General features: G+C 38.8%; 2 protein-coding genes across 3 annotated transcripts in view; one reads left to right on the forward strand and one right to left on the reverse strand.

Moving 5' to 3' along the window:
* Window positions 1–270: 270 nt before the first annotated feature.
* Window positions 271–6,334, reverse strand: gdap1 (ganglioside induced differentiation associated protein 1). Its single transcript, XM_088402480.1, has 6 exons — window positions 6,164–6,334; window positions 4,559–4,751; window positions 2,803–2,976; window positions 1,310–1,404; window positions 1,130–1,244; window positions 271–1,063 (listed from the first exon to the last, which is right to left on the reverse strand). Exons 1-6 carry the CDS (start codon window positions 6,314–6,316, stop codon window positions 693–695), a joined length of 1,101 nt encoding a protein of 366 aa, XP_088258606.1. The 5' UTR covers window positions 6,317–6,334; the 3' UTR covers window positions 271–692.
* A 1,318-nt stretch (window positions 6,335–7,652) lies between these two features.
* The window catches only part of jph1a (junctophilin 1a), a 39,867-nt gene continuing 30,170 nt past the window's right edge, over window positions 7,653–17,349 (forward strand). The window contains exons 1-3 of one of the 2 annotated variants that reach the window (XM_088402221.1): window positions 7,653–7,743; window positions 7,935–8,389; window positions 12,628–13,396. In XM_088402221.1, coding sequence (XP_088258347.1) covers window positions 8,011–8,389; window positions 12,628–13,396 — 1,148 coding nt within the window. In that variant the 5' untranslated portion in view covers window positions 7,653–7,743; window positions 7,935–8,010. Of the gene's footprint in view, window positions 7,747–7,934; window positions 8,390–12,627; window positions 13,397–17,349 lie in introns of both variants that reach the window. The other variant, XM_088402222.1, reaches the window with a different exon arrangement.

A 17,349-nucleotide genomic window follows, 5' to 3' on the forward strand; every position in this document is an offset into this window, starting at 1 on the left:
TATTTCATAAATAAATGTGGTTTGACTTTAAAGGGGAAGTTAACCCAAAAATTCTATTTACAATATGTGAGATCCATATTATGCGCCCTCGCTAATCTTAACATGGCATGCTAATTAATGTTGTGGCTGTGGAATACAAATTAATTTTGTATTTTAGGAAGGGCTGAACTCAGATTTAGCAAATGTTGGTATGGCCCTGGCCGCCAAACAACAAAAATGGCTCATAGTGAGACGTTTTAGTCCTTGAAATACATTTTGACCTCAAGCAAACCTTGTTCATAAGACATTTTATTTATTTGTGATACATTTTCACAGAACTAAGCTTATGTCACAGAGCTTATACTTTTTAAGTTTAAATTTAAAATGGAATTAGGTGTACAATCAGAATACATCAATCAAACTTTCATTTTCGCAGACATAATGATTGTGTAAAAATGGGTTAGGGTTAGGAGTTGGGTTTAAGTCAGTCAGTACAATGTAACATGAAGTTACTTGGAACAACTCAATTGCTATGATAAATAAAGTCAAATACTGTATATGCATATGTATATGTTTATAATCTTCTAAAAAAAAAAAAAAAAACATTCAGGTGCATGTCTCCATGGGGGTTACTTCGAACATATTATGGTAAAATAAACATTTTGGTTTGACTTCCCCTTTAAAGTATACAGAATTTGTGTCATCCATTCAATTCAGCTCCAGCTTCCCCAACTGGAAAGAGGCAACCTCCTCCTCATGTAAAAAAAGGCCAGGTAAGCGGCTCCGCCCAAAAGCCCGATCAACAGCGTGGTCCCGGCAATAACCGGCGCGTTCTTGCGGGCCACCCGAAAGGCAACCGGAAGCACAGCAGAGATGAGAATGTTGTTGACGTGGCCCAGGACTCTCCTGAAGGCCGGCCGCTCCAGCACGCGCTCATAGTAGGCCTCCAGGTTGGCGCGGCTGCCATTGCCCCAGTAGCGACGGGACAGGCCCAGGAACTTGAGGCGGTGAAGGGTGACGGCCAGCGAGACGTCGGCCATGCTGAAGAATTGGCCGCACAGCCAAGACGGTTGACTGTTTTCTTCTGAAAGCGAAGCGTCCTCTTTATAATATTATTCGCATCATTGTGTTGTCAAAATTATTGGGTTACCTGGTGTGTCTTCCTCTCTCCTCTGTAGCTCCGTCTCAACCTGATCCATCACCTTCTCCAGTTCATCCAGAAGCTTCTTCAGGTACTTCATGTTATCGTGATCAAACAACTTGGACTGCAGGCATCAATTTAATCACAAAATTAACATGGATCTGACAATTAGACTATTTTATGACTCACCTTCAAGCGCCTTTGTTTTGCTATATAAGCATCTTTAAGTTCCGGGTTCTCCTCTGCAAGTTTCTTCAGCTCTGACTCTGTGTTTAGAATCTGTGCTGTAGCATAAATAAATAAGTTAATCAATTTCATAAAATGTAAATAGCAAGTAGCTAATTATTTTTTGCCCTTTATAGCTGTCAATAGCGCTTAAGCACTGCCAGCACAGTGAAAATGTTGTTTTTGATGTTTGACGTCAAAAGCCGTCAATGGCAGTGAATGAGCTCATTTGAATATTATGAAGGTTATTTCCAGAGGTGGGCGTTTTACACTTTTATGCAGGTCCATCATTTAAAGTCCGATCGGTACATGGACCACCTCCCGTCGTCATCGGGCCGACATTTTTGAAAATTAAACTGTAATGGTCAGTCCGTGGGTCAAACATGAGCATCACTTCCCACATTTCTAGCACTTTCATCATCGCTTCTGTTCCGTCCCTCACAAAAAAAAACCTTCCCCAAGAAAGTAATCTTGAAATTTCATTCATCCTAAAACTAAACCCAAAGCAATACCTTACAGTCTTCACGCCAAACACTCAACCAACCGTATAAGGTAGAAAAGCTTATGGCAACTCACACTAAATCCATAGCACGCTTTACCTGCCCCTAGACTGCAATAAGCTATCCTGTCCACTAAAAGGCATTCACGTAATTGTGTTTCAGAGAGCTTTCAACCTCTGAAGTCAATCTATAAAAAGCCATTTACAGAAACGGTTACATAAAACAAACTTTACACATGAGCACTTATAATCTGTCACATACAAGTAAAAAGCAAAGATTTGCTTAATTTCTTTTATGAGAAAATGCCTTTTGAGGGTAATTTTAAAACTTCTATCTTGCATTTCCTGGCTCGCGAGATTGTCATTTTGCGATATGCCAACTAGTTACTTGAATGCCATCACCTCCTTACCTGTGGAAAGACATCCCAGAATGCTTTGCTCAACTATGTGCACAATGAATGCAATGAGCTACTTAATGTACAGTTTGCATTTCAGTTCAGGAAACCATGACTCTGAAATGCAGTGCAAACATTGACCTCTCATCCATGCTCGGCTATCTTAGTGAGGAGAAATACAATTAAAGATCCTTTTTCTCCTAATAATAGCTGATGTATACTTGTGCTCTATCAATCAATTAGTTATTATTGAGTGCATGTACTGTAAATATACTTGCTGCCTGTTTAAACTGTATTTAAATTTCCATGCTCCCAATTATATGGGAGTTTAAACATTCAAGATTTAACTGGGTGATAAAGGATGAAAAAGGATAAAATCTAATGTTCCATCTGGCTGAATCTGTTGTTTAAAATGTTCTCGTCATGAGGATGTGTGGTGGCAAAACGGACTGTCTGTCATTACAGACGGACTGCCCACCTCTGGTTATTTAATGTGAACACGTTTATAATGAACTGTGGATATATATTTTTAAACACATGTCAAGCAGGCCATTGTGTCTCACTTCGTATACTTGTGGCAGCATAAGCCGGTATGTGCGAGTCTACGGTGATCTCAGGGTGGAGGATGCAGCCGTGCGTGTAGGCGTCCATCTGGAGCGAGTCCAGCAGCTCCCTGTAGTGCTGCACTCTGTGGTAGTATGTGCTTCCCTCTTCCGGTATCAGCCTGGGAGTGCCCTCTGCAGGTGAAGAATAGGAGAGTGAAAAAGAAGGGAAGTCCGATTGGAAAGCCACTTGAGAATGTGTATAATTATATATATATATATATATATATATATATATATATATATATATATATATATATATATATATATATATATATATAATTTAAGGCTAAGAATTTGCTGTATTTTCATTCTAAGAAGGACAAAGTTTATGCTCAAATGGCTTTCTAGAAGATACTGCAAGTTTGGCTTCCGTAAAATACACATATGCAAGGCAGTTTGTTGGATGATTTTATGCTTACCAGATTTTTCTCCACTTAAGCAAGCAGGATAAAGTACCATGGATCGGTACATGCCGAAAGGAAATAACTGAAACAATAACATAAACGTAACAAACTGAAAAGGGACATATTACGAAAAAAATGTTTTGCACACAAAAACAGCCTGCTTCAAGTGAATAAAACATTAACACATTTGAGTATTTTTAACATTCTTGACATTTGCATTTAATGAGGGAAAATGCGGGAGCATAAAAATGGCTATGTAGTTCTAAAATGGCCGGTACTAAATGAGTTAAGTACTAAAGTAATCAATTGCATTATGTTGTTAAATAAGTACTACAGTATTATATATTATTTTATGTACAGCCATGAAATTAGTTCATTGATTACTCTTAGTACAAAACAACTAAAGTAATTGATTGCAGATGTCCAATCACAATTTTTTCAAGGGTTTGGCTAAAAGAGGGTCTACAGTACCTGGTACAATATGAATCAAGCACTAAAGTAATTAATAACTTTAGATACTAAATAACTACAGTAACCTATTACTTTGCGCAAACAATTCCTGAAGTAATTGTTTACTTAACATAGATAACTAAGTAAGAAACATATCAATTACTTTAGGTAATTAGGTACTAAAATAATTAATTACTTTTATGTAATTTATAACTTAAGTAATCAATTACCTTAATGGTTTAGTGCTTAAAGTATTGTATTAATTTAAATACATTAGTACCTAACATAATTGATTATTTTATTTTATTTTTTTATTATTTAATTTTTTTTAATTTAATTTTTATTTAATTTTTTTTTCAGTTTTTTTTGGCTTCTGATTTCAAAACTAGGAAAGTGTGTGACAAACAATAAAATTTATTCGATTGCACTGTTATACTGGCCTTCTGACAGAAACTATGACAACAATGTGGCCCACAGTAAAAATGATTTTGACAACTCTAAAGTAATTGATAACTAAAGTATTAAGGTAAAAGATTACTTTAGGACTCGATTCATTCAGTACTAGCTGTTTTTTGACTGCTTTGAATAAAATAAAAACTTAAATAAATTATAAAATATAAAAGCAAGCGCTTGGGAATATCTGAAATCTTAAAAAAAAAAAAAAAAACGTAAAAATATGTGTTTGGGATTAAATGAGTTAAGAATGAAAACAATTCAGCAATGCAAAACAGTGTTAATTGAGGTATTTTGCAAAAAACAAAACAATCCATCATATGCATAATGGGATCTTAACATAACTGATGAGACAAATGGAAAAAGTGTAGCCCCGCGGTGTAATACATGAATCCGCCTCGTCTTACCATCTGTGAAATTGTGCTCGAGGTAGTCCATGATCTGTGTAGGGTCACAGATGACACTGTCTCCGTGAACCAGGACGGGCACCTCGCCAGTCGGATTGAGACGCATGAACCATGGTTCGTTGTGCTCGCTGAGTGGTAAGCTCACGTCATACTCTTCACAACGCAAACCTTTTTCTGCGATGGCCAGGCGCACCTGGGAAGAAGACGTTTTCATTTCTTAAGGGGATCGAATACAATCTGATATGATGTGCTGTTCCAGGTGTGTCAAACGTATGGCTCGTGGTCCAGATCTGGCCTGCAAGAAAGTTTAATCCAGCCATCAAGATGATTGTGTGAAACATTATAAAAATGAATGGGATTGAACCCATTAGCCCGCTGTCCATAATCAATACACTAAAATTCTTAATTTTACCAGCAATGCTCAGATGAGCACTGGAACTTACAAGCGGACTTGACCACTTGCCACTCTTGGGCGAAGTCAGCTCAATGATTACTTCATTGACAGAAAATGAAACACTACTCTAGCATCCACGTTTTGCATTAGCGTCTAGCTTTGCACTTTGTGATGTTTTTGTGTGTTTTTTGTTGTTACACGCTTTTTCTACTGAACTCTAGTGGAGTGCCTGGTAGGGGTCCTTACTCCTCTCGTGTCCCATGGTTATTTGTGCCAATCTTGTTATGTGTTCTATAATACAAAATAGTTATGTTATTAAAAAATGATAACAGATAATAGATATTCATGACATGCAATTTAAGGAACAATATTATATTGGGATATATTGAGGAGTAAAAAGGAAGTTATTTTACTTTATTCATATTTATTTTTATATAAATTGTTTTACAACAACAGTTCTGCACCATTATTCACTTAGAATTGGGACCAGGCTGGCACACATCGCGTAATTCTACATCTAAGTAACACTGAGTCGTTTTTAAGTTATACTTGAGAATAGATTTTTAGCTAAATGAATTCGGCATCCTTGTTCTATTCTGTTCATTGAAACTTCTATTGTGCATGTGTGTGTTTGTGCAGGCGTATGTTTTGTTTGTTTTTGGAGCGATAACATATGCAACTCCCAAATCCCGGCATACCAAATTCCCCCTATTGGATGTGCTCTGGTGCCAGTAAAGCCTTTGTCATGGTTGTAACTGACATTCAAAAAAGAACATTTGTTTCCATCCTTGCTGACGTTCCATCATGTTACTGGCGTCCCCTTTTCTGCTTTATATATCTAGAAAACGTTCATTTTATCAAAATGATCGACGTTACCTATAGAGTAGGCTGACAAGCCTAATTTGGCAAAGCAAGATGTGTACATTTCAAATAGGGAGAACAAATTAAAAAGCCATCAGAAAAATGCATTCTCAAAATGGAGCTCCAATGAAAATGTTTACAGTACAACTGTATTGCACGACGATACTCCCACCACTCAAAACTGTAAATAAAATACACCTTACATTCAAACTCTTTCACTGTGCAAGTGAACACGATAACAAGATAAGGTTACATCCTGGAGGTTTATGTAAATAGCGCACAGGGCGTCTTTAAATGAGCCTCAATTGGGAGCTCTCCGTGGGCGTCTGGTGCTGAAATGGAACGCTTACCTTCTGTGAATTAAACGACTGCGTCCAGTGATAAAGTGTTAACTTTGGTTCATTTGCTTTGGCAATTGCATCACACTTCTCGGCCGTGCTCTCGCCCGTGTCCTTTTCCACAAGAGCTGCGTTCTCATCGTGTTGGCTGTTTTCAGCCTCCATCTTTTCGGTTTTGGGGGCACAAGGGACAAGGGAGGATATTCAGGGGACAATGCACAAGTTGACTCAAGACACCGCTTAGTGGCAGGGAGGGTTACTACACCGTGTGAAGGGTGAATTCCTGTTCAGTACAATTTCTAGCAATATACAGAATTTTATAGGCATTTTGTGAGTTATTTGAATGAATAATACTATTTTTCCCTATTAATTGTCTAAATATAACATGCGCTTGAACTGTGTTGGATAAATCGCTTCTAAAATGTAATACATCTCAAATTACTCGTCCATTTGAAATTAATAAGTTTGTTTACAGTATTACCTTCCGTGTACTGTAATGAGTAATTTAAAGTGACTTTTAGGTTATTTTTTTACGGATTAAAATATTAAATAATGACTTCGACACTGTAAAAGGAAAATGCTAAATATGTTGAAGCATTGCTGTTAAAATTAACTTTTAATGAGGATCTTTGACTAACGTAACTATTATGTTAATAATTTCATCTCTGGGGAACGATCACTGCTTTTGATTGACATTTGTAATCATAAAAATATTACATATTTATTCAAGTTACTGTTCATATTTATTTAATATGCGTTGTATACTAGCTATGCAATGACAAAAAAAACATTCTATTCTATTCTATTCTATTATATTCTATTCTAACAATCAGACCTACACCATAGATCACAGGATTAACAGACATGAAATAATTTACACACAAGGACAAACTATGCTTATGCGTTCCTAAGATATTTTTAAACGTATCGAAACATACTTGACCATTGTTCTAACCAATATTAGTGATAGATAAAGTACTGTATAACTGATAATTGGTTCAGATAGGAAGGTAGGTCAGTGTTTGTGAAAGGGTGAGCCTTTTACAAGGCTCTGCGATGCAGTAAATATACGTGACAGCAGATGTCGCTTAAGCCATCTTTTAGAGCCCATCTTCGGGTTATTAAAAGCACACCGTGTATATAACTGCTGTAGATGAGAAATAATCAGCAAATATTTTTAAAGAAAATGTCCATATATTTGTTAAACTTTTTACATGTAGATTGCGCATCCCATTGGCCGGTATACAATCTAATCACATTTTGAACGCAGTCATTGTAAAGTGATATTCTGCTTGTTTGGTTGGTTTTATAGACATTAATACGAAAACGAATTTAATATAGGATGCACTCGCTCTCGAAATAGCTTTGATATATTATTGTATAACATTTAAGTCAATTTTAGTGGAGGCGGTTGTGATGCATCAGTGGTGGGAGAGGATGAGTGGGCGGGATCTTTATGGTGACGTGGCTTATGATTGGCCGGGTGTCTCTCTCCAGCGAGGGTACCTCTCTCTTCTCCCTCCCTCCCTCGGTGGCCAGTGGGCGAGAGGGGGGAGACCAGCCACACTCAACGAACAAGCCGGTGTGCGGATCTGGTAAATGACGCCCATCATTCATACCTTCACACTTCCGATGCCCATTTAAAATCGTTACATATATTTATAGGCTATATATCATTTGCGCTCGCAAGGGGGGGGGGGGGGGGGGGGGGCTCACTTCGTCGTCCTCATCAATACATCAATATCATCTTCATCACCACTCTGAATAGCGTTTTCTCCTCCACCAGTCATCCTCTGGTCCATTGGTCCTGGACGCCCCTGCCTTGGTCGTGCCGTTTTCCCTCTCAGCTTGGCATCTGAATGACGGGCGGAAGGTTCGACTTCGACGACGGCGGCACTTACTGCGGGGGGTGGGAGGATGGCAAAGCCCACGGACACGGCATCTGCACCGGACCCAAGGGCCAGGGCGAGTACGCGGGCTCTTGGTCGCACGGCTTCGAGATAGTCGGCGTGTACACCTGGCCCAGTGGGAACACCTACAAGGGCTACTGGTCCCAGGGCAAGAGGCATGGGCTCGGCGTGGAGAATAAAGGCAAGTGGATCTACCGCGGGGAGTGGAGCCACGGCTTCAAGGGGCGCTACGGCGTCCGCCAGAGCTACAACACACCTGCCAGATACGACGGCACCTGGAGCAACGGGCTCCAAGATGGATATGGCATTGAAACCTACGGCGATGGAGGTGAGGCGACGTGTCGAATCTGGAGATGATTGCGCATTGAACCATTGACGGCATGCTAACGGGAAGTGGAAGCAGATAAGAGAGTCTGCAGGGCCTGTATTGAAGGGTTTTGGTAACATTATCAGTGTCTGCAGCTGACAGCTGTTGACGGCTTTCTGAAGTCCTGCAAGACCTGTACTATTTCTGAAAAATATTTATCGATCAGTTTTCTGTCATGCTTGTGTTGACTTCATTGGGGTCGCAGGTGAGCAGGAGCTAGACAAACTGGACAATTAAAATACAAAAAGTGCGCTGCCTAGTCGTTTACAACCTCTGCCCAGTAGTATCTGTATGATAAAACCTTACATCTTTTTTCACATTTGTTTTTCTGTAAAAGCTTTTTCAATCATTTTCAGCAGTAAAATGTGTCTTAATAATTTGGCCTTGAGCATGTGATGTTTTTTTCAGTTCAATTTGATAAATTGTTGCTGCGGACTGAAATGGCATCACAGTTGCTTTTGGCTCAGGTAATGACCAATTATTAAATTATGAAAATGCAGAAAAATGGTAACAAATACATATTAAAATTACATTAATGCATAATAATCAAAGTATATCATGTGAATAATAATAATAATTTTAAAAAATGCTGCTAAACCCTTTAAATTAATCATATTAATAGTAGCATTTGATGATATGAATGCAGTTCACTTGTTTGCCTTGATATGGTGCTGGTGGGTTGGTGATGAGTGCAGAGAGACAGACACCTTTCTAGGACATTTAATTTGTATGTTTTTATTTTACATTTCCATTGATCCAGGAGTCATTTACAAGTCCACAGGAGCAATAATATTTGTTTTTTGGAATATTTTAGAATGTAAATTTGCTAAAGCTTATTTTGAGGTCATGCGAAGTGATTCCTGTGTGATGTAGATGCCAAAGTACTAACAACGCTAACGTCAGACGCGACAGCCCAAGATGATATGTTACATATGTGCTTTGTTTGCAATGTTGTGCGCAATGTTAGCCATAGCGAATGTAAATTTTACGTTTAGTAGTTCCACGATGTAAATTGTTGGTGGAAAGTGTGGATGAAACGAGTTAAGATGAAAAATGAAAGACCGCACTAAAAATCAATGCAAACAAACTATTGTCTTGTTCGTGGGTAAGCTGAGTTGATAATAAAATATAAAAAATACATCGCAAACTGCAACAAATACGGTAGACATGACGGGTCGTGATAAGGTATTACATTACAGTCATGTTAGCACCAGCTCTGGTGTCTCGTTTCTCATATGCCAACAATGTTGGCATTCGTATCTTAAATTTATAGAGACATTAGTTTTCCGACGTTTCGTGTGATAAATTTTTCGTAACAGGCATTCGTAAGTAAAGGCACCACCGTATTGGTTTGGTGTTGCTAGAGCCTCACTTCAACATGTGCAAGGAATCCAAACAACGCCTTCCTGGTTATACAACAACTGGCACGCTGATTTGTTAGCCTCCAGGTCATAATCTGAAGGCATATGTTGCGGCATGATACCACCCATATGATTGCAATAGCCCTGTGAGGGGCGGGGCTTCGGGAAGTCAGCTGATCCCAGGGGATATAGCGAACATCTGGCTGTCTGACCCCTGCAGCATCCTGATCACTTGATCTGCAGGGTCACCCGATTGAACTGCAGCACAGCGCCAGTATTTTAATCTCACTTTGTTTATCCATCTGAATTCCAGTCCCGACCAGTAGATTGTTTTTTCCTCTGAAAGTGAACATTACGTATTACTGCACTGTATTTGTCAGCTTTTTGTTATTGTTATGGATCAGTTTTGTAATATGACGCCACGGAGGAGCCACTAGTAGCCCGTTGGGCTCAGCAACACCAAACGGGCTTAATGAAGCATTCCTCTCATTGTGTGACTCATAGCCTTTCCCTGTGGTCGGAGACAAACGGGTAGTGCTGAATGTGCCTACTGCCAGTGGGGGAGTTACCGGCTGCCTGAAAATAGGCTCAGAGCTCAGTGATTCACATCCCGAGTGATCCTCGGTATCTTCATCAAACGACTTTGTTTCAGGTGGATAACTACAATCATTGGGCACAATGTTAGGTAACCCTTGTGGTAGAGTTGTATATGTCTACCTAATGATATTACTGCATTTCCACAAATAATACAAAAAAATACTGTGTCCCAATTACTTATCCACTTGACAAATGAACTTGTCCCCTGACTGCTCAATGAAAAAGAATTGGGCTGAAAATAATAATTGATAGGGATGAGCGACAAATGATGTCAAGTATTGTATTGGGGCGATGCATGCACTCCAAATCACCCAATTATAGGTCAGAAGTAGGACAGCCCAATATTTGGGTAAATTTGACCCTACTTTTAAAACGAATTCTTGAGGCTGTCCCTCACAAAACAACCACTTTTTTCAAATTGTTTTGAGCAAAACTGTACAGAAGGTTTACTAACTTGTTTTAGATGGTAGATATCAACCCAATATGATACTTGGAATCGGTTCTCATCCATATCAATGATGAAGGAGCAGCTTTACGATCACAAACTAGAAATGGTAATTTAGAATAGGAACTTGCCATTAATTTCACAAAATTGCTACAGAAATGTTACATTGAAATATAAAGGTATTTCTTTATAATTACCTGCCACGGTTTTTGAGGGAAAATTTTGTTCATCAAAAGTATTCGCACTACAGGGACATGGTATCTGTATCCAATTCACTCATTAAATTAGGGAAGGCAGTGGTTAGCACATGCGCCTCACAGTTCAGGGACCTGAGATCAAATCTCGCTCCGGCCTTCTTGTGTTGAGTTTGTATGTTCTCCCCGTGCCCGTGTGGCTTCTCAGGCTTCCTCCCACACTCCAAATACATGAATGGCAGGTGTATTGGACATACTAAATTGACCTTGGGTGTGATTGGGTGCATGATTGGTTGTTTGTCTCTATGTGCCCTGCGACTGGCTGGCAACCAATTGAGGTTGTCCCCTGCCTACTGTCCGAAGTCAGCTGGGATATTTACCAGCAAGCCTGTGACCCTTGTGAGGAGAAAATGGAAGGATGGATGAATGGAAAAAATTGCAGAAGCGCTCGCTGGATGTGGACTTTCTGTCAGTGACTGTCAGTTTGGTTACAAATTTCTAAAACCTGTCAGCATTGGTGATTACTCAAGAGTTAAGTACTTATACTGGTATGTGTCTGAAAAAACTGGGGTATCAAACATTGCTAATAATTGATTAATTGATGAATGAGTTGCTTTTTTGGTAAAAAGAGCAAAATAGTTAGTTTTTTTTTCTCAAAGTAAAAGCAATTGTTTTATTTTCAGTCAACACAAAGATAATATGTCTGCTTGAAATGAGGACTACAGAAATCCGAATAGAAAATATTTACTTGTGTGAGTATGATATTCTGGGTGTTTGGACCATTTTAAAATAAAGTAGGTTTAAATGCTGAATTGCTTATCGAAAACTGATCAATTTAATAATCAATTATTTATCGATTAATCGTTGCAGCTTTAGTTACACTAAGACAAAAAATGCATCACATTTACTCAATTAAAATGCGGCAACAGATTATAAACAATATTATTTGTTAAATATTAGGTTAGAACTTCAATATTTATCCAATTAATGTAAGCTAGTTTTGAATGGAAAGCAGAAGGCACATAATTAACACCTAAAATATTGAGTTTGTAAATAATATAAGCATTCTAATACAATCTAAATAAAGACAACTAAACGTTAATTGATAAACCTTTGATTTGTATCCAAAGCGTCGAATATTAAATGGGTAATCATTATGGTATCATTGAATTACTAATTATATTGCTTGTAATCTGTTGACTCATTTACATTTAGTAAATTGGAGGTTTTATTCATTTATTGATTTTACAATGCAGGTCAGTATATAGAAGCTAGCATTCACACATGGACAAATAGTTAGCGACTGATTCCTTTAAATGTGGTCGCTAGCCAAAACAGCATCACCTACATACAACATGCCATTAATAAATGAATCTTGATGTTCTGTTACTATTTTAAAACTGCATTTGTACAGATTAAAGCTTCCCTCCAATACAAGTAAAAGCCTCAACCTTATCGGTGGAAATGTATATTGTACTTGTTTTTGAAAAGTCAAAATGTCAAAATAAGTGGAACTAGGTTGTCTCATGTTGTCAGTGTTAACGGAAAACCTGTGTGTAATTTATGGTCTCGATTTACATAATGTCTGTACCTGCTCCTCAGGCACCTATCAAGGCCAGTGGATGGGCGGCATGCGCCATGGCTACGGCGTGCGCCAGAGCGTTCCTTATGGGATGGCGACCGTTATCCGCTCGCCTTTACGTACATCCATGGCTTCCCTGCGCTCGGAGCAGAGCAACGGCACCGTGCTTCACGACCTCTCCTCCCCAGCAGACACCCCCACGGGCAACCGCGGCGGCTTCGTGCTCAACTTCCACTCAGACAGCGAAGTGGTGACGGGAAAAAAGAAGGGCCTTTTCCGCCGGGGTTCCCTTTTCGGGAGCCTCCGGCAGCTGCGTAAGTCCGACTCCCGGACCTCCATCTCCAGCAAGCGCAGCTCGGCGCGCAGCGACGCCACCATGAGCCGCATCAGCTCCAGCGACGCCAACTCCACCATATCCATCGGCGACGGCGAGCTGCAAGATGAGGACCTTCTCTTGGAGGACCACGTGGACGCCACCACCACCGAAACCTACATGGGCGAGTGGAAGAACGACAAGCGCAACGGATTTGGCGTTTCGGAGAGATCCAACGGGATGAAGTACGAGGGCGAGTGGCTGAACAACAAGCGCCATGGTTACGGCTGCACAGTTTTCCCAGATGGCACCAAAGAAGAAGGGAAGTACAAAAATAACGTGCTGGTGCGTGGAATAAGGAAGCAGCTGATTCCTCTAAAGAACCCAAAAACCAAAGAGAAGGTGGATCGCGCAGTTGAGGGGGCACAGAGGGCAGCAGCCATCGCCAGGAGCAAAGTGGAAATAGCATCTTCCAGGTAGAGTCTTCTCCATTCTTCTTTTCCTTTTCACTGGCCAACAAGCTAAAAGTCTTGAAGCCTTGTTATGTGGACCCGCTCAATGGCTGTCAACGCTTTTGACCTTTATCCATCAGCGGCTTTTGTGTAGCCACTGTGATCATCCCTGCAAAAGGTTCTGTTTCTATTCTCTACCCATGTCTTTCATTCCCAGCGCGTAAACTGTCTGGTCGTATCCACAACTGTGCCAATGCTGTTTCGTGTGCTTGATAACACAAGCCGCACCCCCCGCCAAGAGTTGCTCTGATGTGGCATATGTGCTTTAACAGGTGGATGAGACGTGACCTTTTCATTTTAAAAAGGCCTCACCCCCACTGGGACACAGTTCAATGTACATGCACAGCATCAGTCTGACATCCCTGAGTTGTTGGGTTTAGGATTCTTTGCGTACAAACTGTGGAATGGTGGCAGGTATTCTTTCAGAGGGCTTTTGTTGGTCGGGGTCCAAAACGATCATATTTTTTTACAAACGGGAGAACGTTAGAGAACGTTGCATGAAATGACCACACCAAAAGGTTATCAAAACATTACATTATTCACGTTTCAAAACTATAATGATATATTGTCCTTCTCCTTCAATGGGAGTTTCTCTGCTTGCATGTAAAAACAACAGAAGACCGCTGACCTCGTGTTTATGACATAGCGCTTTAAATACATTGATTTAAAATAATTACGTTGAATTAAACGCAGAAAAAGTCTGAAAACGATTTTTTGTGCGGATGATGGATTACATTCAGCGGTATCCGAATCCCTTGACGACAACATTGTAAACTCAGCCATATGTAAATCAGTATTTTGTCTGATTTCGGGCTGGAGGAGAGCATTACGCTTTATTTTCAACTTTCATCAGATGCTATGCGTGTTTGTATCAAACATTTGTTAAATGATTTTTGAGGCTAGAATCAATGATTTGGAGAAATCTCTACCTGGATGTGTTCGCTAGCCAGTTGGATAAAAGCAGCAATGCTGATCTACTAAAGTTTCGACCGCTTGGACGACAATTTGCACATTTATATAAGACGTTTGTGAAATGACTTTTGAGGCGAGAATCAACAATTTAGAGACAGCTTTGTCTGGATGCACTAGCTAGCTAGTTGGATAAAAACGCATTAGCAACAATGTTGATCATCTACTGATTTCTTATTTTCAAACATTTTGTCTACCATATGTGTATTTATATAAAATGTTTGTGAAATGACGTTTGAGGTGAGGATCTCTAGTTTTTTTGGAGACAACCATAACTGGATGAACCAGCTTGCTATTTGGAAAAAAACATATAGACTATAATGACTTATGAGTCAAGAATCAACGAGTTAGAGCCAATTTTACCTGGATGCAGTTGCTAGCTAGTTGGATAAAAATGCACCAACAACTATGTTGATCAACTATTCATTTCTTATTTTCATACATTTTGAATACAATTTGAGGCGACGAGGTACTAGACATTACTTTCACGACTGTGATGTCATTTTCAGTTCACAGCAAGTCTAAAATGGCCCACAGACAGATAGAAACGTGTGGAGTTTTTTGCTTAGTTCACATTCCACAAATGCAATGTTATTCCATATATTGTGTAACAAATAACATATATTTTTTATAATTTTTTTCATTGTTTTTTAATTCCTGACTTCCTCTTTAACTCCCGTACTGCCAGCGCATGTTAAACTGTATATTTGCCGCCCTAATGAAATGTCTTTGGATGCCTGATATTTGACCATTGAACAGATTCATTTTGAGTTACTTTATGTCCTATTAAAACAGCCACTTGATCGGATTAACTATTTGTCATTAGAGTTAAACGTATAAATATTGACAGACATAAGACACATCGTTCCTTTCACCCATACAATTCGGCATATTTTATTTCGCTAAATGAAAGGCACAATACATGCGAAACACCTCTTAATGTGATTGCATGCAGCTCTATACTTATGCAGTATATAGAAAGTAAGTTTTAAATTTGTAATACATTGCTTGCGGAAAAAAAACAAAACTTTCATTACAAATACATTAAGAAATGCTCATGTTTGGGGGGGAAAACTCAGCCACAGCTGCAGCCTTGTTCTTTGTAAGTATAATTCCACTTTGGCAAGTTTAGGGAGACATTATTCTGCAGATTTTAGGGATATAAGATGAGGATTACATAATGCGGATTTAACATCCCTAATACCAAACCTTCCACATACTGTTTTCTGAAACAGCAAGGTCTTTTGCCATGAAGTGTTGAGTATAACCATCAGAGTAGCTGAAAATAAACATTATGCATTGGATGTAAAGCCGAAGCAGACATGTGACAGCAGCAGCAGCAAGCTTTTGGATATGATGCTCAGTGTTTATGACAGCTAGCAAGCAAGCTGCCTTTGTAGTCTAGTGACTGATCAAATTACTGTGCAAGTGCAGCTGCAAAGCTCAATACGAGCTTTTGTTGCATTTTTTTCTTCCAACCTTGTTCTTTTAGTTCCGCTCATTTGAGATGGAGCTTGTGTGGGGGTGAAAAAAAGAAAGAAAGACAGCCAGTGACAGACTGCGATGCTGTAAGCAGGTTATGTAAGACTCTTTATACACTGCACGGCAGAGGATGCACCCATATTGATCCATTTCTGGTCATGTGACCCTGTGACTGTCCACCGAGATTGTGGGTGGGGGGTTATGGGAATTCAGATGGACCGCAGATTGATTGTCTTCTGAGAAAATTGTCACCAAGTTTTGAAGGCAGGTGGAGGGTTTGCCTTCATCTCTGCAGGAGGTTTGGGGTTTGAATCTTGGCTTGGGATTTTTTTGTGGAGTTTGCATGTTTGCCATGTCTTTGTGTATTGTTTTTTTTTTTAGGGCTGAGCATTACAAAAGCATATTTTTTTTTTACTTTTGCGATTTAGTATGCAATTATCATAATTCCATTTCTTTAACACACTCCTAATTATTGGGTCAAATTCTGGTATTTTCTATGTATATGTATGTGTATAGGACATACCAACAATTTGGCGCTAACAAGAATAAAACACTTAAAACAACGCAACCTATCAACGCAACCCATCAATAGAAACTGAAATAAGTTGAAATGCACATTCACGTCGTCATTGACTACAGCGTCACTAAAAACAGGAAATGAAAACACAGCAAGGGCTTCCAGATTGAAAGTGTGCATTTTACTATAAAATAGAATTAAATGTTACAAACAGAAGCGCGTAAACAAATATCATCTTTGTAATTTCTTTTTATTGTTCTTTCATATATATATATACATACATATATATATATATATATATATATATATATATATATATATATATATATATATATATATATATATATATATATATATATATATATATATATAGCGAGAGAGAGAGAGAGAGAGAGAGAGAGAGAGAGAGCATCCCTGGCTTTTGTTTTTTTCATGTTACGATGTGGAGTTTTTTCAACCCCTCTTTAAGGCATTTATCCCGGTTTACAATTAACATCAACAAATGTCATGACCTGTGGGGTTGGTTGAGTTTTGTTGTTTTCCCTCCCTCTTGAGGTGTTTTTAGGTAATTGTTCTTATGTAGACTTGATCTCGCGTGAGAGTGCTTGCAATATCGTATTTATTATGCATTTTAGTGCTTAATTCAAACTTGAATTGGTATCCATGAGTCCCAAGATTGCTAGTGATGTTAAAGAGAGAAGTAAGACAATGATTTATATTCAAACGATGCTGGAGATAATAAAGAAATACAAAGAAAGCTAAGCCTAGGCTAACCTTATTAGGGAATATGGCCATAACAAGCGTCACTCAAAGGTATTTTTTTTAAATATTTTTTTGATGTATTATATTATTTATATTTAAGATATATTAATATTATATATTATTTAAATGTGCGTGTGTCATATATACCATTCTGATATGGGTTTTCGGATAAAATAATTTTATTCAT

Source organism: Hippichthys cyanospilos, chromosome 19 (genome assembly GCF_059441005.1).
Source record: "Hippichthys cyanospilos isolate Australia breed blue-spotted pipefish chromosome 19, RoL_Hcya_1.0, whole genome shotgun sequence".
NCBI lineage: Eukaryota > Metazoa > Chordata > Actinopteri > Syngnathiformes > Syngnathidae > Hippichthys > Hippichthys cyanospilos.

Coding starts and splice junctions, on each gene's coding strand:
- gdap1 (XM_088402480.1), bottom strand. CDS start 6,316: ATGGAGGCTGAAAACAGCCAACACGATGAGAACGCAGCTCTTGTGGAA. Junction 4,752..6,163: donor AGTCGTTTAATTCACAGAAG/GTAAGCGTTCCA, acceptor TCTTCTTCCCAG/GTGCGCCTGGCCATCGCAGA. Junction 2,977..4,558: donor CGAGCACAATTTCACAGATG/GTAAGACGAGGC, acceptor CTTCACCTGCAG/AGGGCACTCCCAGGCTGATA.